Source organism: Accipiter gentilis, chromosome 7 (assembly GCF_929443795.1).
Source record: "Accipiter gentilis chromosome 7, bAccGen1.1, whole genome shotgun sequence".
NCBI lineage: Eukaryota > Metazoa > Chordata > Aves > Accipitriformes > Accipitridae > Astur > Astur gentilis.
Window position 1 is genome coordinate 23050526 of NC_064886.1, and position 23006 is coordinate 23073531.

General features: G+C 49.4%; 1 protein-coding gene across 6 annotated transcripts in view; it reads right to left on the reverse strand.

The window, feature by feature from the left end:
• Window positions 1-3638: 3638 nt before the first annotated feature.
• WDR59 (WD repeat domain 59) overlaps window positions 3639-23006 on the reverse strand; it is a 50260-nt gene continuing 30892 nt past the window's right edge. The window contains exons 19-27 of one of the 6 annotated variants that reach the window (XM_049805335.1): window positions 19778-19834; window positions 13632-13765; window positions 12132-12213; window positions 10142-10254; window positions 8923-9070; window positions 8758-8830; window positions 7080-7206; window positions 6487-6629; window positions 3639-5372 (exon numbers count right to left, since the gene is read on the reverse strand). In XM_049805335.1, coding sequence (XP_049661292.1) covers window positions 5137-5372; window positions 6487-6629; window positions 7080-7206; window positions 8758-8830; window positions 8923-9070; window positions 10142-10254; window positions 12132-12213; window positions 13632-13765; window positions 19778-19834 — 1113 coding nt within the window. In that variant the 3' untranslated portion in view covers window positions 3639-5136. The other 5 variants (XM_049805336.1, XM_049805337.1, XR_007506685.1 and 2 more) reach the window with 5 other exon arrangements.

Consider the following 23006-nt stretch of genomic DNA (forward strand, 5'->3'; position numbering starts at 1 on the left):
CGGGGGTTTGGGGTGGTGGTCAGAAACCTCCTTTGGGGGCCAGGCGGGAGGCTGGAGGAGCCCCGAGAGGCTGTGGGGAGACCCCAAAGGACGTGCTGGGGGGGGTGGGACACCCCGCTCTCCCAGGGGGCTTTCCCGACACCCTCCACGGCCAGGGCGGCCCCGGCGCAGGTGGGTGAGCTCAGCCCCCGGCGCGGCCCTCCGGCACGGCAGGGCGGCTCCCGGTCAGGAGCTAAGGTTTTTTTGGGTGAGTGTGGGGGCGAGGTGGGGGCAGAGGCAGATCCAGATGAGCCGGGGCGACCAGCCAGAGGCTGCTGCACCCGCATCCCACAGCGGGTGGGCACGCCAGACAGACCCCCGCGTGTGCCCGGCGTGGGTGTGATGGCCACCATCCCGTTGTAGGGCGCTGGGGGAGGCAGAGGGGACCCCTGGCTGTGACCCCCACCGTGCCATCCCCGCCAGCTGTGCCGCCTCGCCGTCGCCCCGGCCAGTCCTGCCAGCGGCGTGGGTCCAGGAGGTCCCTCGTGGCCCAGCCCTGCCAAAGGCGTCCCATGGCCATGGCGGTGCCGGGAGCAGTGGCCCCTAGTGCTCCCTGGTCTGTCCCAGCCTCTCCCCACAGCCCCAGGGGCTGGTGAAACCGGGGAAAGGCATTTCCTTCCCTTCTCTCCCCTTCCCACCCACGCCCCGACTGGCACTCGCGGACAAGGACGGCAAGCGAAGGCCATCCACGGGGGATGGCCCAGGAGCCAGGGGGATGCACCGCACGCCCAGGTTTTGGGGTGTCCAAGTCCCTTGGGTACCCTGTGCCGCAAAGGGCCACGCTGGGGGCTCGCTCGTGGTCCCAGCTCAGGGCAGGGAGGGATCCAGCCTTTGCCAGCCCCGGGTTCCCCGGCACAGCGCAGGGTGCAAAGCCACCGGCTGCCCTGGTGGGTCTCTGCTACTGTCGTCTCCCGAGCACGCAGGGATTGCCGTCCCCACCTCCACCACAGCAGGGCTTGGGGACATCAGGGAGCCCGTTGTGAGCTGACACCCCATCTGCGCTCATTTCAGGGTGCCGATAGCTCCCGGGCTCCATCGCAGGGACTCCTCCCCCCACGCCAGCAACAGGGATGTCCCCAGGGTGGACAAGTCGACCCCCAGCTCTGTGGTGATGATGGAGATGGAGGATCAGAGGGACCCCCTCACCCCCGGGAGCAGGGACACACTGAACGCTGGTGGCAGTGGGAGGGGGACAGCGCTGGGACTGAGCTGTACGGCAGACGCTGCCATAACAGCACCAAATCGGCTGCGGAGGGCTTTGCCGACGGCCACCGGTCGCCGCCACCATCCCCGTCCCCATGCCGTGCCAGCCCCTAGGGTGAGCAGCATTGGGGAGTGGAGCTGGCTGATGATCAGCCTGGCCAAAATGAAAGCAGCCAAATGGTTTTGGCTCATCAGTTCCTGAACTGGTTTACCCACCAGACAGACAGACAGACGCTGGGGCCGGCCCAAGGGAGACGGCAGGAATGCGCCGTTGGGCTTTGGGCAGGATCAGGCCCTGCAGTGCTGGCACAGGCTGACACTAGGTTAATGGGGCTGTGGCTGCATGAGGAGGAGGGGGACGATACAGACACTGAGAAGCAGCATCCACAGGGAAAGGTTTTCCTTGGCACCTTCTCCGATATCATCGTTTCTCTGCCAAACTCTGATCGTTGGGGATTAAACTTCCTTCTCCATGCACAGAGAGCCTCAGCTGGGACAGGGAAGGCACCCCATGCTCATTACATGCCTGCTAGCTCTGCAGAGCACAAAAAGGGTTTAAAAAACTGATGGTGGCCTGGAGGGCACAGCGTGGGCTGTCGTGGGAGCTTTCTCTTCCAGCCATCCTTGGGAAAAACAGGGCAGATGTACTGGTAACAGCCCTGAGGATGCGCTCAGCAGGCAGCTGAACCAAGTCTTGCCCAAGCACCTACTTGGGGTCAGCCCAAAGGCTCCCCGTGCCCGGCATCCTCTCCGGTGATAGCCAGGGAAGGGTACAAGAGCAGGTGCGAGGTGTGGCGGCATCTCCGCAGAGGGGTGCCGGCTGGGGATGCGTGGGCAGGGCTCTCTGGCCTGGCAGCAGCATCGGTGGTGGTCTGGCATGGAGCTTCACTCCCTGGAAGTGCCCAGTCGCTCCTGGAGCTCTGGCAAACCCATAGCATCAGCGATGCCCCGAATGAAGTGGTTTCACACCCTTCCCATGTGGTGCACAAAGAACTCACTCCTGCCTCATGCCGAGCGGCCGGTTTAATTCAATGCCCCCTGGTTCCTGCACCAGCAGAAACCATGAAGGGGTCACCCCGCACCCTAGCGCGGAAGACTGACCACGGTCAGCGGCATTGTCCTTTGGCTGGATGCTCTATTTGATTTGCCTGGTTTGACCGTGGCAGTGTCCCCAGAGCTGGTTTGGGGCGCGCTGGCATGCTCTGTGCCAAGATCCGCTTCCCCAGCAGTGCCTGCTTCCTCTCCCCCTCCTGCTCCCTTCTCTAAAGCCTGAAACAGAGCGCAATTTGGCCAGATTTGGGAATTTTTTGCACTTTACCAAGTTATTCCAAAGAGCTGGTGGGTAAGAGGACAAGCGACTGGCATGGGTGACCACTGCAGCAGCACGCCCCATTTCTGATCATTTATTCCAGACGGGCTGCCGAGCACAGCGAAGGCAATGCATTTCTCCTCTCACCGGGCTCCAGCCAGGTGAGAATAAGTCATTCCTTGTTTCCTTGCAGTAGTCACTTCAGCATTGAGCAAGACCACTCCCAAAGCAACCACTGCACACGCTGCAGGGCGTGAGACAAATGCCCACAGCGTCCGGGAAGAAATTCCACCTACCTGTGCAGGGTTGCACAAACAGCCACGGCAAATGCTTTTCCGCCTCCCTCTGCAGCGCCAGCCGCCCTCCACCTCGGAGGTATTCAGATACTATGGAGATAGACCGTAATGAACTGTAATAACACACGTAAGTACCACGATCTGTCAGTCCATCACCTTTAAATAACAAGTCTCCTTTCCCTTCCAACCTACACGCACACTCAAGCATGGAAATGAAAATACTTCCAAGCTGAATGGCTGTCACGTAGTAAGGTGGAGGGCGGGAGCCCTCTCCCTGCGGGCTCCCGGCAGAGAGCACCCTCGCCCGAGGGCTGGCACAGCGCTGGGCAGGACCCCAGCACGCCTGCCTGCTTGCTGGGGGCTCAGACGCTGCCCGGGGCCTCCCCAAACTGCAGGACATGGGGTTTGGTTCACCAATGGCTCAGACCCCGCCCGGCTTCATTTTCGCAAGAGGTGCATCACAACCCGTGGGCAGTTCCCCGGCTGTCGTGGCATCGCGGTGCCACGCGCCATCACATTGTCCCTGTGTGAAGGCAGCTGCTGCGAGAGCCAGGGTCGCAGTCCCAGCAGCAGTCGGTGAGCCCCCCAGTTACCGAAGGTCTCTGCTGCCACTGGGCACAGGTATCTGGAGTGGGACCCCTGCTTTGCGGTGCAGGGAGAGGGCCGTGGAGTGCCCAGCTGTGGGGTGAAACACTGACCACCACGCTGGAAGGGAGAGCTGCCGGGGGCTCCCCATGGAGGGAGAACTAGCACAGCAACACCAAGTTCTATCAGAACAGCACTTAAAAAAATAATTTTAATGTTTTAATGTTTAAGATACACCATCTGTTTATTCCACGGCAGGATCCCCCAGCCTGAGTTAGCACAAAGGTTGGGAGCAGGCACAGCACGTGGCCCTGCTCAGCAGGCAAGCGCGGGAGGAAGGGATAGGTGCTGGCACGGGGTGGCAGGTTACTCCAGCAGGCTCGTCCCTGACCACACATTTGCCCAAAACCAAAGCTCAGGTGGAAGCCTGCTCAGGAGAGGCACAGGCTGCGCGCTCAGGGTGTGCATGCAACCACACAGCAGCATGCCCGGGACAGGAGTGCCCAGCAGACACAGCCCCAAACAGACAGATTGATCCGGTACATTCTCCAATTGAAGCTCCAGAGGGAGAAAAGGCACAAACCTTTTGCCTCCATGAATCCCACCACCCTTCCAAAACCCCCTTTCCCCTAGAAATTGCTGCCTCCCCAGTTCAGGAGCCTCGCCACTCAAGCACATCAGCAGCAAATCTCAAATTATTCATTGATTCCCTCCATAGAGTCTGGAGAAAACAGCCAAAGGAGTTGCATGGAGCAAGCGTCCTCCTTGTGTTTTCCCAGTAAGGAAGCAAAGGCTTTCCGAAATGTCCTCAGATGCCACCATCCATGGAAACGCTGTGTGGATCCCAAACTCAAAAGGCAGGTGCCTTTCCCAGTCACCAGGACATGTCACTGACAAGGCAGGGACAGGCAAGTTAAAGTGCATTGTATCACCGGGTCAGAGCAGGAGATGGAGACCCTTGAGAGTAATGGTACTAAAACTGCTCGAAGAAAGCAACTAATCCTAGTGACCTCGGGCACGTGGCTGGGCTCATCACACCAGCCGCAGACACTGACCAGTGATTAGGAAGCTATTTAGGAAGTAATCCTGAAAAACATACTTTCATTCTTTTGCTTTATGGGGCAATCTAAACGATGTAAACAAGACATTCAAAATAAGGACCCTGTTGCTTCCAAAAGTAACTCTGAGCACAGTCCCATGGACTATTTGCTCTTTGAGCGCAGTTTACAGTTCACCTTTAGAGCTCACTGTTGCTTGCAAATTATTTCTGACTTAACTGTGCAAAGACAACTATTTTGCTCACTTTGAGCCCCTGTAACGAGGCACCTGGAAAGACACTACGTAGCTGGAACGAGTTTTGCTCTGCCAGGTGAGCTGTTTCCAAAGGAGCTTTTTAACACCTGCTCATCTCAACAGAGACTAGCCAATATTCACACACTCTTCTGCAGGAGAGAGCAATTTTTCTGGTCTGGCATCCATCGCCAGCAATGGACACAGGGAGTTTGGTCAAATCAGTCTGAAAGCAACCTGGGAAGTGTAGGAATACTGGAAGCACTTGTAAACGTCACTGCAGTGCACCACCAGGACATCCTGCTTCAGCTCCCTGTGGCATCTCCTCCAGACACTGTGGAGCAGAGCTGATTCAACATGGCTTGGGAATTAAGTATTAAATCCAGATCACAGGTGCCCTGTTGTCAGGATGGCTCAGAAGGTGCTCTCGAGCAGACAATGGCATCCACAGCCTGTGGGGCACACCTCCTGGGTGCGAAACCACTCCATCATATGGCTGGTGTGGCCTCCGTGTCCGCATGTCAGGCAGAAATTAGAGGAGCCTCGCACTGCCACGTGACAGATAGCGCACTGGAAAGTGAAGCCCTTGCAGATGGCACACTGGGTGCCACGCACCTCACTGCGGCAGTGGCTGCAGTACACGCCGAACTCTGGTGGGAAGAAAGAAATGGATAGCAAGACAATTAGTGCTGACAGAATCGTGGACTAAGCAGCCCTGTATACAGCCCCCTGTTCGAGAAACGAGTCCCCTGAACCCACTGCCCAAGAGATTTGCCGCAAATACCCTTCAGGGTGGGAGAACGGTGACTTTTAGAGGTCTCAGTTTGGTCTCCATACAGGAGCAAAGAAACAGGCAATTGGTGTGCTGGGGCACAGAGTGGCCCACTAATTCCCCTGATGGCTAAACAGCTGTCAGCTGGGAACATGTCTGATTTCTAGCTTGGGACACGCTGACACATGCTGCGGAGGTGAAGGCTTCCCGCTTGTCTCATCTCTATGAAGTGTAACTAAGAGCAAACGAGAACAGCCTTTGTTTCTCATCATGGAGAGAGCACAGAGCACACTCGATGTGTGCTGTCAGCGCGGGCAGTGCCATGACCGTTAGCCACAGAGGGGCGATGGCAGTGGTCAACAGCACCAATTTTCACTTTAGTTACTCCCTAGGAGGAGTCTCAGGTGACAAGGTGAGACAACTGCTGCTTCTCTGGCATCTCTCATCTGCTGCTCTCCTCCCAGGTCAAGTGCATCTTTTCCCAGAGACCTAGGAAGAACACATTTTGGCAGCTGTTCTTAAGCGGCAGTTCTGGGCACCTATGCTGCTGAAAATATTTTGGGACAAACGCTCTGTTTGCCTATTTCTTGGCTAGCTCACCCACAGTTAGAGATCTTGCAATTTTACACAGGCACTGTAAGGACAATTCAGCCCAGAAGCAGGGATTAGGACACTGCATGTCTGGGCTCTTATTCAGAGAGAGTAAAGAATAGCCATCAGCATAAACAGCTGAACATTGCTAGGGTAGCAGTATGTACATTCCCAGCTTCGCTGGAGAGATGTTACAGTCTACAAAGCCCTTGAACCAACATCTGCAAGGCTCATCTCCACCCAGAGCTGCAAAGAAGCCAAAACCATTTGCTGGCAGAGCTAACCTCTGGGCAGATCAACGGACACTTTTCATCCTGCCTGCTGACTGCATGTTCCTAAGCTCTCGAGGCAGAGCTGTGACTCTGCCTGGGCAGCCAGAGCAGACCGAAGCAGGCACTCACCAATTCCTTTGTGGGGATCAGGAGGACAAGAGACAAACTTCAGAACCTCAGCCCGCTTCTCTCGCAGGCCCCAGCGATAAAGGATTTCTCCATAGCACTTCTTAAAGTCATCAAATTGCTGAGTGTTGGCAGGATCCAGGAGCCTCGAGGAACAAACAGGGTTGTCATCCACCTGATTCACTCTCAGAGACTCTGGTTGCAATCCTCTTCCCAGTGATGGCTATGCAACCAGCTCACATCACTAGAAGAGCGGCAGATTACTTCCCATGTGTTGCTGAAACATCACTGAACACTAACTGGTCTGGCCTTCGCTTGTTCTATGCTCAAGTGTGGACTCAATGGGTGGACTGCCCCCCCCCCCCCCCGGGCCCCCACCACGGCCACCTGCAGATGTATCATATGCAATCCCAGCAGAGCTGATCTGCAGTATGAAGCTTCTCCAAATGACCATCTGAATGAAACTGTCTAGGAGCAGGCATGCTACTCTCTTTCTAGTTTTCACACCACCAACAGAGACCTGGCTATAGAGTTCCAGCTGACTTGGGTACAGACTAACACATCCCTGAATACCCCCAAGGCATGCTATAACCTACCTTTTGTTTTTCTCATGCTGGTCTTTCTCACGCTCCCGATGATCAGGATACATTAGGTTTCCGTAACGGAAGTCATCTGGAGAAGACTCGCACCAGGGAGTGGAGGCCTGCTCCATGTCTTTGTTTGCTGCAAGCATCAAAGGTCGTAAGCATACCACAGAAAGCACAGCACTCACGAGCAAAACCTCCTCAAAACCGGAGGAGGAGACATGGAAGACCACACATTCACACACCCCAGTTTTCTTTCTAAGACATGGTCATATCACCTTCTGCATTCCTATTAACACTGCTGTACCTCAGAAAACTAAGTGCCAACCTCTACTTGCCAAGTGCTTCTACTGCACTTCTGGTGACAGGATGGGAATGGGGATCATCAGGCAGAGAAATCTAATACGGAGGAATCCCTTTTGCCTTCCACTTTAGACAAAAAGTAACTACTCCCATGGAGTTTGCTTGGGAATGTTAATCCCAGCAGATCTGTACTCCACTTTCCTAGACAGGGAGGACTCTCATCACCAGGGCTGCTGTTACGTAAAGGGGCCTCTGTATGTAAGGTATTGCCCTGGGGGCAGGGAGAAGACTGCTAATAACCAATATAAGACAACATCAGCTCTGTTAACCCCCATTCTGCACTCTTCCCTGTGTCACAGATGCTTTGATATCGAACTGAAAAGTTACAGCTTTGGTGCTAACAGGGCTGATGCTGCCTCAGGCCATGTATATCCCTAGCAATCAGCCAACAGCTCTAATTCTGACACTGGAGCCCTTTAGAGTGACTTGTCTTTGACACCTTCACAGCTCAGCAGAAAATGCCCTTAGGCCTGCAGGTACTCATGGCACCAATAACCCAACCTTCCCAACCACTGCTGTTTTTTCCAGTGACAGGAGAAGGCACAGTATTGCCTTTCCCCGCCTATCCCCCCCCCACCAGCTCTGTGGAATTAGCTGGCTGATGACATTGCTGAGGTCACTCTTGATAATTGTTGAGTGATCCTGGTGACTGGGAGAGGTACCTGAGCACTGGAGGAAAGCAAATGTCACTCCCGTCTTCAAAAAGGACAAGAGGGAGGACCCAGGAAACTGCAGGCCAGTCAACCCAACCTCGATCCCTGGGAAGGTGATGGAGTAGCTAATCCTGGGAACCATGTCCAGGCACAGGAAGGACAAGGAAATTACCAGGAGTAGTCAGCATGGATAACAGCCTCAAACTGCGCAAAGCGCTAGGGCTGTGGAAAGCCTACGGCACCAGGCAGCATTGAGGCAGTCACCCCAAGTGTTTGCTATAGCCAGGCTGGAAGCAAACCAGTACAGTGGTCTGTCCCTTTACTTGTCACCATGTGGAAAAGGCAGCAGTATGAGCTCTTGGCTCTGGGTTAACCTGTGATCCAGATGACTAGTTTGGTACGTCGAGGGTGTTCGTAACAATTTCTCCAAAGCCCAGTCGGACAGCATGCTACCGAAGTCAGAAGGGGCAGGACTGCGGGAGCATTTACACAGTTACTGCAAGCCCTGTTCGCTTCCAGCCATGGAGTCACATCACGTTGGCCAAACCCCAGAAAGCTGCTCTGGCAGCAATCACAGCCAGTACTAACTCCCTTCTTTCCCCACCATAGGAGCCATCTAAAACCTAGGCCAGAATGGAGGCAGGTTCCTCTATTTACTCCCCAGGTCTTGGTACCTATGCTCCAGCCTCCAGTGCCAAGTCCAGGATCTGACATGCTGGAACAGGAGCCAGAGGAAGTAAAGCTGGGCTGTTGAGGGGGAAAGGAGAGGAAATCATGTCATCTACCTGAAAGATGTTCAAAGATATTCAAGACAAATGGGAAAGAAATGGCAGTCATACATATCGGCTGTGGGAGGCCAGGTTGGAGGCACGCTGAGGAAAGGGGCCATAGGAGTTTGGGCAGCCCTGTAGCCTGGATTGGGCTTCAAACACGCTGCACAGCATGGCCAGGGTCTGCACATCATGGAGCTGTGAGTAGTGAGCCAGCCTGGGAAATTAAAAAGAGAGACAGTTGAGATTGGGCAGAATTCAGTGGCAAAGGCATTGAGACTCCAGGGCAACTAATTTCGAGCCTGTTGCATAAATCCATTTGGGTCACATTACTGCCCACAGGAAGCATGTGTGTTCTGCAGAACTAGGTTGTCTTTTCCGTCATACCTTTGAGGAGCCAAGTCCTCCTTCTGAAAACACTAGTGGCCTAACAGGTGGGGGAATCCAGCAGTACTTGTGGCCTGATTATTCCAAGTTTGTGCAGCTTCAGGAACAATGCCCATAGAACTGATTTTCACTGGATGTAATGCTGGAGCCATTAGACTCACTCCCAGCCACAATGTCTTTTTGACAAAACCCTCTACAAGCAAGCATCGTGCATCTAGATCACAAGTCAAAACCCCACCACACATTTTCTGGATAGCTGTGAAGTTTCTGGATTGCTCTGAAGACTCAGAGTGATGAAGAACTACCTGTGTTCCCCCTCCCACTGCTGCCATACAGCAGGAAAGAGCTAGGTCAAGCAACAATATACAGAGTACACCACACAACTCCTGTACCTCCAAATAGGGTGTATTGACAGATAATATCAATTACTAATTATGTCCCCTCCTGAACAGATTCACTGGCAGGAAGACATTTGCAGCTAACGCTTGACTTTGAGACCAGTTGAATGATTTCCCAGTAATGCTATATGGCAACAGTGAATCTGAAGGTGAAAAAAGCAGCTGCACCAACATGGTCATTTAGGAGGTGGGGAGCAGAAAACCAAAATCTCCAAGTCAGGTATTGTGGGCATGCTGGAAAGCAGAGCACCAACTGCACCTGGCCTATTGCTCAATGTTAGCCAAGAAAGACCTGGGTGCTAGATGGGAGGCCAAATGCTGCCTCCTGCATGTCATAAACACACTTGCAGCTTCCCTTTTTGATGCATCTCAGGCTTGAGAGGGGGAAAAAACCCACAACATACTACTCCAAATCTGAAATGATGCCTTAGAGTGTACATAGTTATGGAGGGCTCTGCTTCAGCAACCATTCCCCAACCCCTTCCCAGCATTCAGACACCTACAAGGACTCCAGTAATTGGCGTCCAAATGGATGTTGTGCCCAAGGTATCTCCAAATCTGGGTCAGACTTCGGTCCAAGACAGAGATCAGTGGCGACCATGGCCAGTGACCAAACCTGGCAGACAGGAAGGAAAAGCATCAAAGCTACAATTAGAAATAACCACACTCCCAGGGCATAGGTGTGCACAAATTCACTCACAGACAGATAATAATGGAGCTTGTTTTTTTTTTTTTCTTCTTTTTTTTTCTGGCAGCAGGCAGCAGTTTCAGCCTCTGTGTCACAAATAACATGTAGAGTAACACAAAACCGAAGCTTTCCCTGTCCCGTGTGCTTTAAGTTTGGGTTAAACTTTGAAGAAGAATTGTCTATAGTCTAACAGACCTGTCAGGGTAGCCTAACAGACGTATTAGTGCATTTTATATTCACAAATCTCAAAAGTGTTTAGATTTGATACAGTTCTCGGGTTCAGAGATGTCTGGTGGCAGAAAGTTTAGTGGTGAATTTATTTGCATGAAAAGTATCTTTTGATTAGTTGTGAGTGTTATTGAACACCTCTGTTCTCCTACCACAGCCCAGCACAGACAGAAGTACAATTTGCCATTTCTACTCCAACAGTTTAACTGTTAGATTTCATGTGAAACTTCTCTTTCATTTATGATCCTCTACTCTGAAAATGGTTCCATCTTTTCAGTCTCTATACCACTGATCTAGAACTGTTTTTTCTGCTGTGCCTTTTAAAATGGGGCAATTAGAATATTCCAGGGAAAAGCAAAGCTCCTAGTCTGGCATGAAAAAAAGAGCAGGAAAGGAAAAGGGGCATAGTGCTGGAAAGACAGCAGAAATCAGAGAGCTGACAACACGGAAAAGTAAAGAAAAAACACAAGCTCCAAGTACAAAGAACAGCCAGGAACAGTAGTCCCACAGCTGCTCACTGTGAAACCAGAGAGAAAGAAACAGGAGAGAAACTGAAAAAAGGACAGGGCTGAGTACAAGAGAGCACAGAAAGGAAATGGGAAAGATGCCGATTTCTACACTGCTATAGAGCACATCTTGCATGTAACCTGCAACTCAAGCCTCCACGTCTTCTAGGAACAAGGCAAGCTGCAGTACAAACTGGAGTTGCACAGGACAAGGGAAAACAAGCAAGAAACAGAGGTATCTCAGAGAATCTTGCTGAAGTTATTCCACCCAAGCCCTGGTCCAAGGAGGGCAAACCAGACAGCAAGATGAAGCACAAAGGGGAACTAGATCTACCTTCTCTCTCCTGGTCTAGCAGAACCAAGAAGCAAGACAACAGCTTGAGTTTGCTTCTGCTTAGATCAGGTAAGCCTACGCATGTTCCCTGCCCACGTCTAGGAAGAGCCAAACGCTCAGGAGAGCTGCACAGCTCCTCTAGCAGTGCCAGCTCCCATCTCTTTCAGGCACTGCTGTGTCCTCAAATGTTGTGCCTGTTGCAATGGACTAATTGCACAGAAAAGGATGGGCCATAACAGCCATTTTTCTCCTATTGTTAGCTGAAGGCAAGTAGCCAACCCCATTCCGGGCCTGGGTCCCTGGGCTCAGACTCTCTTGGAGAGAAGCTAGCTGCAGTTAGCACCCAGTGCCAGCAGAGATGAATACCAAACAATGAGAACAATTACATAAGTAAGAAAAAACCACCGATCAAAATGCTGACAGCAGCTAGGCAACTCTGTGCACAGCTACTCCATTTGCTGACTCAAAAGTAGGCTGCATTCCTTGCTTTGCCTGCAGGAATTCCCTGAAAAATGTGCTTCACTCAGTTTGGCAAAGGGCATAACACAATCTGCTTGCAGCCCTAGGAAGGGATTTCTCAATGCCAAGTGTCAATGAGGTAGAAGCCACCTCCATGGCTGTTCCACAGGCTTTGGTTCACTAAGAACCCAGATGGCTCTTTGGGTATCAAGGTGACAGCACAAGCCATTTGAGGGTAGTGCAGCACGCTGAGGAAGAGGTCTGATTTAACGTCATACCTGTACGAGATCCCTCCGTCCCACAGCCAAGGCTGAGGCAGCATTCTTCTGGCAAGTCTCCTGGATATTATTCACATTCAGTCTAAAAAGAAAGGCGATAGCTCAGCTCTGGCTTGCACATTACCTATGAAGGTGGGCTGGGATGGGGAGTAAGTGGTACTGGCAGCAGTGAGCAGCTCAGAACTTTCTGATCAATACGAGCATGCTAGCATGGCCAGGATCCCATCCCTTCCTTCTCTCTCATTCAGGGATCACCTCCATCCTTCTCCCACTATTCATCTTTACTAACACACCACACATCAAGTCCAGTGCCAAACTAGCTGGGATTGATATTAAAAAGCACCATTTCCAAGGAGATATCGGACTAAACTTGTGCCAGGATACCATCAAGCCAAGATGCATTCTTGTCTCTAGAAGCTGGTGGTTACATGGTCCTGTTCCCCTTCAGCCTGTTGGTCTGCTCTGACTGACCTGGAGGGAGATGGTGGTACGCTGTGGAGAAACAGGTTGGTCTTCAGCCTGTTCCCCAGTAGGGTAATGCACCCACTGAGGAGTCTCCAAGAGGCTAGCAAGGTGGGCTGAAGAAACCCACGTGGGCTTTCCTGCTTATCATCAGAAATCTTCCTGAGACACTTGACACTTTTACTGCTTAAGGTCTTACAGCAAATGGAAAAGAGTCAGGCTGTTTACACATGAGATATCCAGAGAAGAAAGGTCCAACACATCTTTTTAAAGAACATTCTTTTTAATAATATAGAAAAGAGAGAAGGAAGATTTCCAGCCCCCCTGGGAGAGAAGCCTGCTTCTTCCTTGAACGTCCACAGACTGGAAATTCTGTCAAGGACCAGACAGTATTACCAAAGCTAAGGAAGAAAAAATTTAGGAGATTTTGTAACTATCTGTATTATATAGTTTGGAAAAATAAGCCCCTTGTTTTTTAAAAAAACCCCAACCCAACAAACACCACACAGAACTTCTCCACCCTTTCCATTAAAGCAGAAAAACTTCCTGGACAGACATTCGCCTGTACAACCAAGTCTCCAAGTGAATGGAGCATTCCAAGTACTTCTGAAATTAAAAAGCCTTAGGAGCTACTAACACTTTTATAGTTTGAAAATGAGCATTTATTGGGATTTTTAAGCCTGTGCATTTAAGTGTGGAGTTTAACATGAGATTTGAAAAAGAATTTGTACTGATAATCTCTCTCTTTAGCTGGCAAAAACCTGAACCTGTAAGATTTGCAGTGATGATGCTGGAGCACCAGTTCAAACTGTGTACAATAACCCATCACAAACTTCTTCCATCACACTTTTCAGATTTATAGGAAACAAGTGCCCTCTCACAGGCAAAGAGGGATACAGTTAAAAAACAGCAAGGCAAGAACAGAGGAAGAAGGCAAGGAAACATTCAAAGATCAGTGCTGACTGATTTCAGTATTAAAGCACAGCAATGCCAAAGATGGCTGTTTTCATTTGGGAAAGGATGCCAGCCTGTACTCACATGTAGAGCTCTCCCAGCAACTTGTGGACAGGCAGCAAGCAGGAAATATCTTGGATAATAACTTTCCCAGCGGCTTTGATGGGTCGGTTGTTGGCATCTGTCCCTTCTCGTTTGCTTTTCCACCTCCTTGATTTCTGCAGAACAAATGGCAACGTGTTACTGGGGAGGAGGACAGCAGACTTCTTGGGCCAGGGAACAAAGCACTAGGGTCAGGAATAATGCAAGCAGCACCCAAACCTGCCTTTCAGAAGGCTCTGTGTTACCCTGGAAAACATCCGTGACATGCCCAGGAGAACAAGCATCTCCATCTGTAGGAAGTGAAAAGCAGGTCAAGGCAGCGAGCTCAAGGTCAAACTCACTCAAAAAGTATTTTGTGAGTTCCCCTGTGAAAGCCAATAAGAGAACAAATCAGCATTGGGATGCCAATCAAACCTGGGCAGGTTTGGCAGGAGGACAGTTCAATTACTCTCATTAGAGGTCTGGTCTGGGAACCCTCTGCACACAGACCACTGCTGACTTCACCCAACATCAGCACAGAGGCATGTGGGAGGCAGCTTCTGCTTGCCCTGAGTGAGCTTCAGGGCAAGCTGACAGCTCCAGACTGTCTCTTTTGGTCTCTTCTTTCAGTGTTTGAGTACACCCCTGTTTAGCACCAGGACAGGGCTCCCAGCTCCTGCTTTATCAACAGCTTCAAACAAACAATTGGCAGATGATAAAACAGGGCCCAAGTTTTCCTAACAAGGATCCTTAGCTACCATGCTCACAGCTACTTACAGCTGGCTCAGGACATAAGGTGGTGGGGAGAAGAAAGGAGAGGAATCAACACAAGGGAACAAAACCAAGAAGCCAAGATGGTTCCCAAATACTCCCAGTAATAGACAGAGGCCATCTAAACACCAAGCTGCATAAAGTTACTTGGCTGTATGAAACACCGTAGAGTATTTGGCTGGTATCCTGGCCCCTTCCAGCTCCTCACTCTAGGAGGGTGAGGAGGAGGGATGAGAGAATGTGCAGCAGCACGACAGGCAGAAGGCACCGGAGCTCTACCGAGGGAAGCACTGGCTGCTATGCAGGGTTCCTAAGTGCAGCAAAGGATGCTTTGCAATGCTGCTCCCCTGTGGCGTGTTCCCTCACAGACACACAGAGTCCACGCTCCTATGCAGAAGCGTCTCCTGGTCATACCGTGTTATGGAGAGTCTCCTGAGACACTTCTGGTGGGGCTTCCTATACCCCCATCTGAAGCAGAACAGTACCTTTGAAGAAACCAGCAAAGCAGCCCTGTGCTGATGGCTCCGCAGCGCAGGCAGAGCTAGAACAGGCAACACATGGGTGCTCCTAAAGAGCAGGCTGGGCTACAGGAAGGGCAGGACTTGGACCTGCAAGCAGGGTCACTTCTACTGTGGACATCGGGCCAGCTTTGGGATGGCTGGGTGCAAAGCTGCCTTTGACCATGATCAGGCAGTCTTATGAGAACCTGGCAGGCTTATCACAGACACAAAATGCCCTTAAAAAACCCACCTAGTGACTTTAAGAAATTAATTCCTTCTTCACTGCCTGCCTGGCCTAAGCTTAGGCCCATGTGCTGAGGGAGGTTTTGCCACACTGAGCATACTGCTAGCACATGCCACAAGAAGCAAAAAGGATGTGCTCCTGAAGTCACTTTGGACACTGGGTGACCAAGGCTCAGAGGCTCAAGCACAGGCTTGACAGTAAGTGAAGGAGGTGTTTCAGACTTGAAGGTAGTGAAGGTGGATTTTTCGAAGGATGCCTATGTGACAGAGCATCACCATGGTTCCCCTGGTCTTCCACCATTCCCCAGAGTAAAGAGAAGCAGAGCGTGCATGCTGCCCAACACTCAGAGGTGCCAAATGCTGGTGGAAACAGGTCTGTCAGCATTCAGTGCTCTGGAAAAGCTGTCTGACTAGGGCATGATTCTGTTCTCTACCACGTCCCCTCAAGTTGTAATTCATCCAAGCAGAATTCACCTGCACTATTTATCTGCTAAATCACTCCAAAGCTGAGCAGTGCTATGCAGTGGAAGGTGGCTAGAACATGGTCAGGTGGGAGACCAAACTCTTTTCAGTCCATCAGTTCCTAATTGAGGCCCTACCTGGATCAGCTCTGGCTCTCTTGCCATTGGGCAGACTATACTTCTTTTGATAACACCTAAAGATGTAGCTACCCTTCCTGTGCTGAAGGATGTGGGCTGTATTACAACCAGGTTCCCAAATAAAAGCAGCACCTGTACCTCACTCCTTGTCAGGGCAGCCAAATGCTGTCTCCTACGTGCAGCAAGGAGCTGCTGATGCTGCCAAAACCAATACTTGAGCAAAGCTTGGGAGCCCCAGCACAACAACGTGCCATCAGGCAAGACCTCAGGCACTGTCCTGGAAGGGCTACCAGGCATCTCACAACAAAAGCTGTTATTTGTGCTGTGTCTGAGCACGTATTTGAACCCAGGCTTGCAGATGCAGAACCACATTCTGCAGGTCTATCACCAAGGGCTTCTAGAGCTCGGCAGGTAATCTGGAGAGCAACTTGCCACCTCCTGACCATCTGTAAGCCAGCTGTCCCCAGGACTTGCAGCCGACGCAGATTCTCTGACCCATCATCAGCAACAGATTCAACCTGCTCCTGCACTCTGCAAGAGCGGACTGAAGAAGCCTCCCAACAGGCATTTCAAAGACTAGAAACATGGACAATACATCACTTTCCACAGGTAATTCAGTCACTTTTTTTTTTGGAGGAGAATGACAACAAATGAGGATGAGAATGGAAAAGAGATCCCATGAATGGTTTCCACTACTTGCTGTTAGCGTATCACCAGACAAATGAAGACACTAAATGTATCAGAACCCCCTGAAAACTTGGACTCACAACAAAATTGTCCTGTTCTCTTCCTCTTAGCACTGCCTATTCACTGGCAAAGAGGGAAGCCCTAATACTTCACTGGCACAGCTCCTGGAGTAGAGTCAGTCGATGGCCATATGCCCTGCCAGTACTACACTTCCATGACCCTCAAGCTGTGACAGAAGAAAATCATAAAACCACATGTACAGTCACCATTAAAGATGTCTGGTTTTTGCAATTCAGGTTTGCCTCAGCTATAGCAACAAAGTGTTAGAAAAAACTACAATCAGAAGCATGGGAAACATCATGGATGAGGTAAAGCTCATGACCATTGACAGCAGAAGCTCTACTTTGAACCAAGTAATTGCTGGCGTTAATTACAGGAGTAGCTCTCCACCAGGCAGTATTTGAACACTTTTAACAGGGATTACCAGAGACAAGGAGAGCTGTAGCCTGGGTCTGTCTGGCCAAGGCCCACCACAACGTTCCTCCCTCCCTTCTGCCTCACCTCTTCTCCCAGAAGCAGCTCCCACTATGGTGTTATCGAAAGGTGTCACTGAGGCTCACAGGCATTAGGGTAGAACAGAAAGTATGTCTCTTCCTAGGGACTGGAGCACAGGTCACGGAGGGGGAGCAGGGAACATAACAGTTGGAGCCGGAGCAGAAATCAACATGCATGCACCAGGCTAACTATTGACAGCTGAAGGTCAAAGACATAGGTCTTCTGCACTGCCCCCAACACGTCTAGCTCTTTCTGCAGCCTAGAATCCCTGCCAAGGAGAACTGCATCTACCCAGCTGCTCCTGAGAGTTTAAGGAGAGGAAGAAAAGAAAGAAAATAGCTACAGTGATAGTAGATTAAGACTCATCAGCTCCTCAGAGCACCAGAAGGAAAGAAACCAGAGCATTTATGACAATCATGGGGTTGGAGGTGACAGCGGGTAACAGCACTGAATAATGACTAAGAAAGCCAGCCTGCACCTGCACTACCATACCCAAGGCTGTAATTTGCTGCAATCTGAGGTGATAACGATGGCAGTAAATGGGTTACATGTAGAAACAGATAGCCCAAGAATAAGCCACCAACTGCTTCGTAGCAACCACCATCATCACTGCATACTCAGCAGAAGTAGTTAGAAAATGCTGCATGCCTGCTTGGAAAGGATGCTGAACAGTTGGGTATGTGTGTCTTTGGATCCTGCTGAGGCAGGCAGTGCTGTAAGTAGCATCATGAAATGTGAAGTGCCTGTTTCACATAAGCGTATGCAAAATTTCAGGGTTTGTGGTATAAACTGGTACTAGTAGGGCAAAGAGAAAGGTTGCGGACAGAAGGGAACAGACTTGATGCCAAAGATTAAGCTGCAATAAGGCATTTATGAAATAAAGAGTTAAACCTGCTAAAAGTCAGTTTCAAGCTGCTTCTAGTATTATTTTTTTTAAATAAAATTTAAAAATTGCTGGCTCCTTAGAGAAAGCTATGCTCCTTTATTCTGAACAGCTGCCTACAGATTAACTCCCCCATGCAGGTCACGCAGCACTGCCTGGATTTTCTCTTCAAAATAATCAACATTTACTATTTCCAGCATCTCCCACAGAACCATGCACCTTCCACAAAGGGGCTAAAAAAAAACAATCTGAGGCACTTTTGAATCAAGTACCCCACAGCAGGAATATTTCTTTATAGCTTACATCAATTAATAGCTGGCACCTGCCCTGAAGCACAGGGATTTCTGAAGTGGAGGCTAGTCATTACCTAGAAAGAAGGAGGAGTTATTTCTTCTAGACTTTCTAAGCTCTTGCTTCCCTGAGCACCTTGAGCAATGCTGAGCAATTCTTTCAGAAGGAAGGTCTGCACATATAATCCACACCTCGCCTCGTGCATGCCCACATCTTCACCTTGGGCACTATTGCCGGCTTTATAGAGCGTGATTAGCCTCTTCCACCAATACAATCAATCCTTCAAGACTTGGACTAATCCATGTATCATTTTTAAGTATACATTACACAAAATTATAACTTTATCACATCGCTACTTGTTCTTCCTTCCAAGCCAGTGGTAAGGGAATTAAAACTGTGGCCCTTTGTGCACCACAATTTACCACACCGCAAGCTGGCGAGTTCCTTGCTTGGTTTTCTTTCTTTCAGTCTGTTCCTGATCCAAGACAGAACTCCATTTCTTGTCTCCACTGCTCACATTTCTTCATTAGCTCTTTGCAAAAAGCCTTGATGGAGTCAAGTAAATTACTTCTGGTTTCTTTCACCTATTATTTGCTAGTATAGCCTTAGAGCTGTTGTAATTAGGAAGGCTTGATCCTATTATACCAAGTTAAATTAGGTGTTACAGGATTCTATTTTATTCCCTTGCTGTCTTATGAAGAGATAGCATGAAGGACAGCAGCTGTGAAAAAACAGTTGTTCACACAGACATTAAGAAAAACGGATCTGAAGAGATCATCGTTAAATTGAAATGGAGTTTTCTACGCTTTGCCTATGCTTGGCAGATGAGTGATGAGATAGTAATTGCCCAAATTTACAGCACAGCTTGAGCAATGCTGATATCATCAAGATGTGCACATGAATGATGTTCAAGCTTGAGGGACACGTGGACCTGACTAATGGAAAATGACTGTCAAAGCAGTCTCGAAAGGGCAGGTGCCAGCAGGAGGGAGTACCTGGCAGGGTGGCTGGAAGTGCAACCACTCGAACTAAACGCAGGGTGGTGCAATTCCAAGGGCTGGGAGAAGATCACAAATTAAGGAGAAATTCTATTTATTGCTCCAGGAAATAAGACTTTATGGTGCATTGCACTGAGAATAGGCAGCTCATTTTAATGAGATGACAGATCATTGTCAGCAACTCAACCAGTTTGTTTCTTCTACAGCTCTTAAGTAATTCTCCCTCTTCAGCAAGGCTTCACCTTTTTCAGAAACAAGGTGCTCTAATGTTAGTCTCATCAGTTGGTTGATGATGCATAATAATCATTCAGCTCCTCTGCAGTGCACACTCTGTTTCTTAGAGGTTGATCTTTTCTTACACTTCAAACTACCCCTTGGCATCCTTTCCTGACTGCTAGACCAAGTAAAATAGGCATGTTGTAGGTCGGTATTTGTATCCTGCAAACTAGTGTCTGCTCCTGTCCACTTACACGTGCATTCACTCTTACTGAAGCCCTGTGTGGAGTGCAAGTCCCCCACCTCTGTGCAGGTTACTCAAAGGCAGGCAGGTGGCATTTTATTCTTGGGCCTTGGGCAGAAGACAGGGTTATATCAAGGACAGTATTAGCACAGCGCACAGTACCGGGAAGTCGTTAATTGCTTGTATGGACCAACGTCGCCGGGCAGAGCGAGGAGACATCTGTATGTGAAAACGTTATACCCAGGAAAAGGGAAGAAAGACACCAAGAAAATTAAAGACAAAGGTAAATAAACTGAAATGAAAAGTGCCCTGAACCAGCAGAGTAAAAGATACTGTTCCCAACGGTTCTGTTACACAACAAACAGTTGCAAACCATGATCCCCACTTTCATCCACACACAATTATACTACACATCATCACCTACAGCCCTGGAAAAGCAAGGGCTGCTGTGTCTGTGCTCCACACAGACACTGTGGAAGACTTTGGCAACCACAAATCTGAATAAAGTCTTCCACACAGAGTTATATTGCTGCAAGAAGCACTGAACTGCTTCATGTGACCTTGTTCATACCATGAATTGACAGCAGAGCAGAGGACAACACCCTGGTGCCCCACATGCCAGGCTCTTGCTCTAACCAGCTTTACTCCTCTTGGCTGAAGAGGAAGGCAGCTAAGTGCAGACTGCATTTAACACATCTGTCCAGCACCATGGCACAGAAATCTGCAGGAAGCTAAATAAACACTCCTGCTTACTCAGATATCCCTTTAACATTCAGCACCCTCCAGGACTTCATTCACTGGAACCTGCTGTAACTGTTCACTTTCATTTTAAAAAACAAAAGCCACATGTCAGGATATTAGAAGGATGTAGACACCCAACTACTTGGCAGGGCCGTGTAGAAATTGTCATTGTAGGTTGAGGAACTCATTCAGGTTGAGCGAGCAATCAAATTCACTGACTGTCTATGCAGAATAGGTCCAAAGTAGGCTTCCATTACGAACTTGCAGACATTTCATTAACTGCTCAATGCAGTGTTATAGCAAAAATAAATGGAGTCCCTCAAAGCACATTACTGTGCACTCAGTTGAAAAAAAAAATTTCTGTTATAGTTCTGTAAGAGTCAACACAATAAAAAAGGTTATTTGTATTGTGTGCAATGTATTTTACATTTATTTCCAGCTGATGATAGGCAGTTAGGATCATCAGCCATGCCTTCAGCCTCTACCTTCCCTTGCATCTCACTGCTGGGAGAACCCTGCAGTCAGGGAGCTGAGGGATTAGCCTGGCTGCAGAGCCCTACAGAAAGAGAGAAGACTGTAGCCTTGTGCTACAGGTTCCTCCACCAGGCCTCACAAGAGAAGAAAAGGGTTAGTTGAAGGAAATGAGGTACAGTGAAGAAGAAACAAAACTAAGCTCAGTCCCCCCCCAGCAAAGTCCTGCTCTCCTGTAGGCAGCCAGTGCTGCCAGCCTATGCTCCCATGTGCTGTGAGTTTGAGAGCTCTGCAACCAGGTGGGCACCAGGCAAAGCCTGAGGGATGTCCTGAGAAGCAGCAGTTTCCAAGCCCTGCCAAATTCCCCAATGGGAAGCATTGAGGACACTGCTGTCACCACCCCTGTGTACAGCTGTCCCTCAGGCAAGGCTGAGCTGTTCCCAGGTCCCCACTGGCATGACCCTCTAACTAGGGGGGAGAAAAACACAGCCATGGCACCTTCTTTAAGAGACATCCAGGTTTGAAACACTGATGGCATTGCCACAGTATAGATGCAGCTTCTTCTTTCTGCTGACTTCTATTCTTTAGTGGGTGTTTTTTTTTTTTGAGGAGTGAAAAAGAGGAAGGAAGAAAGGAAAAGTGTGCATGTGTGAATAAAAAGATATATATATGTGTGTGTGTCTCTCTCTGTGTGTGTATATATATACGCACACATTTAAATGAGCACAGAAAGTCTCATGCCAGATTTAGTTTCATTTTGGTTTACTAAGGAGATCTCTGCTGGGTTCAGCAGCTCACCTGCCTTTATGGGAACATGACATATTTCCTGTCTAGCAATAGGGAAATTCCATTTGTTTGCTAACCGTGGCGATGCCAGTTGTTGCTACATGGGATTTAAATACCTGGTCATCGCTGACAAATTCAGTTTTGGGGCTGAAGTTATATAATATCAGAGTTTAACACACAAAATTTTAATTTTTATTTAATGCAAATATAAAATCCAAGCTTCAGAGAAAGGAGTCAACTAAACTCAGAGTCTGGGCTTTTTGAAATCCTCACAATGAAGTGACATGAAAATATGTAGCATTGATCTAACAGAGGCCATGACATCAGCTCCTGAATAATCAGAAAACCTTTGATGAAAGGGGATGCTTTTTTTTTTTTTAAAACAATTATTTCATCTGCAAGAACATTGGAGCTAGCTCCCTACTAGGGCCCTTAAACTTCTTCCAATCCAGCATGTGAGGAGCTAGCTTGGCAGGAGGAAGGGGAGCACAGGAATTTTCTCTGGCTTTCAGCAGACATGGCTAGACACATGCTTTGTTCTCTCAATTTTTTTTCCCCGTGACAAAAATCTTGTTGCCATCAATACAAGGTCTGGGGAGACAGGTCACATGAAATTGCACCAAGCTGCTTCCACATGTTATTTTTAGCCTTGTCTGTCATCTTAGAGAGCTGCGTGTCAGAGACAAGCACACTGCAGAGGACAGAGGTAGCTCTTTAAATAAACTCTCCTGCAAAGACTAGAACAGGCTGTAATTCTTGTACCAGGCAGCACCATTTTCTCTTCTCATCAAAAAGAAGTTTGTGTGGGGGAAAAAAAAAACAGAATGGAGACTCTGAGAGTCTTTTGGGGTCTGTATGCAGGCAAAGCTTCAATGGGGACAGAGACTCTCCCCACAGCTGGTAGGTGTAATGACTAACTCATATCATGTAAGCAGGACAAAGTCCCAGAGGCTGTCATGTCCAGAACTACTGGAAAATCAAGACTTCTTTCAGTGCCAAGGAAGGATGAGAGCTCAAGGGTCTGACTTTCCCTCTGCTCCTGGGACAGGAGTTCCCAAGCTCCGCTGCAGCAGAGCACAGGCAGCTCTTGGTTTTCTTTGGGGTACCTGGAAGCTCTCCATTGCTGCAGCAGATTAGTGCCCTCAGCATGGACAGTGGGCAAACTACGTGTACGCTCCAAATTCTCAGGCTCTTGGTAGAAGCTTACTGTATTTTTGCAAGCCACTTCACCCCCTGCTGAAGCACAGAGAGTTTGTTTCTGAGCAAGCTGCACAGCCTATTACTCCCACAGCATCTGTTCCAGGCACATCATGCCCTAAGCTGCTTCAGAACTACCCTACAGTCACCCTACAATTACCAACAGATCTTCCTCACTCTCTGTGTCTCAGAAGGA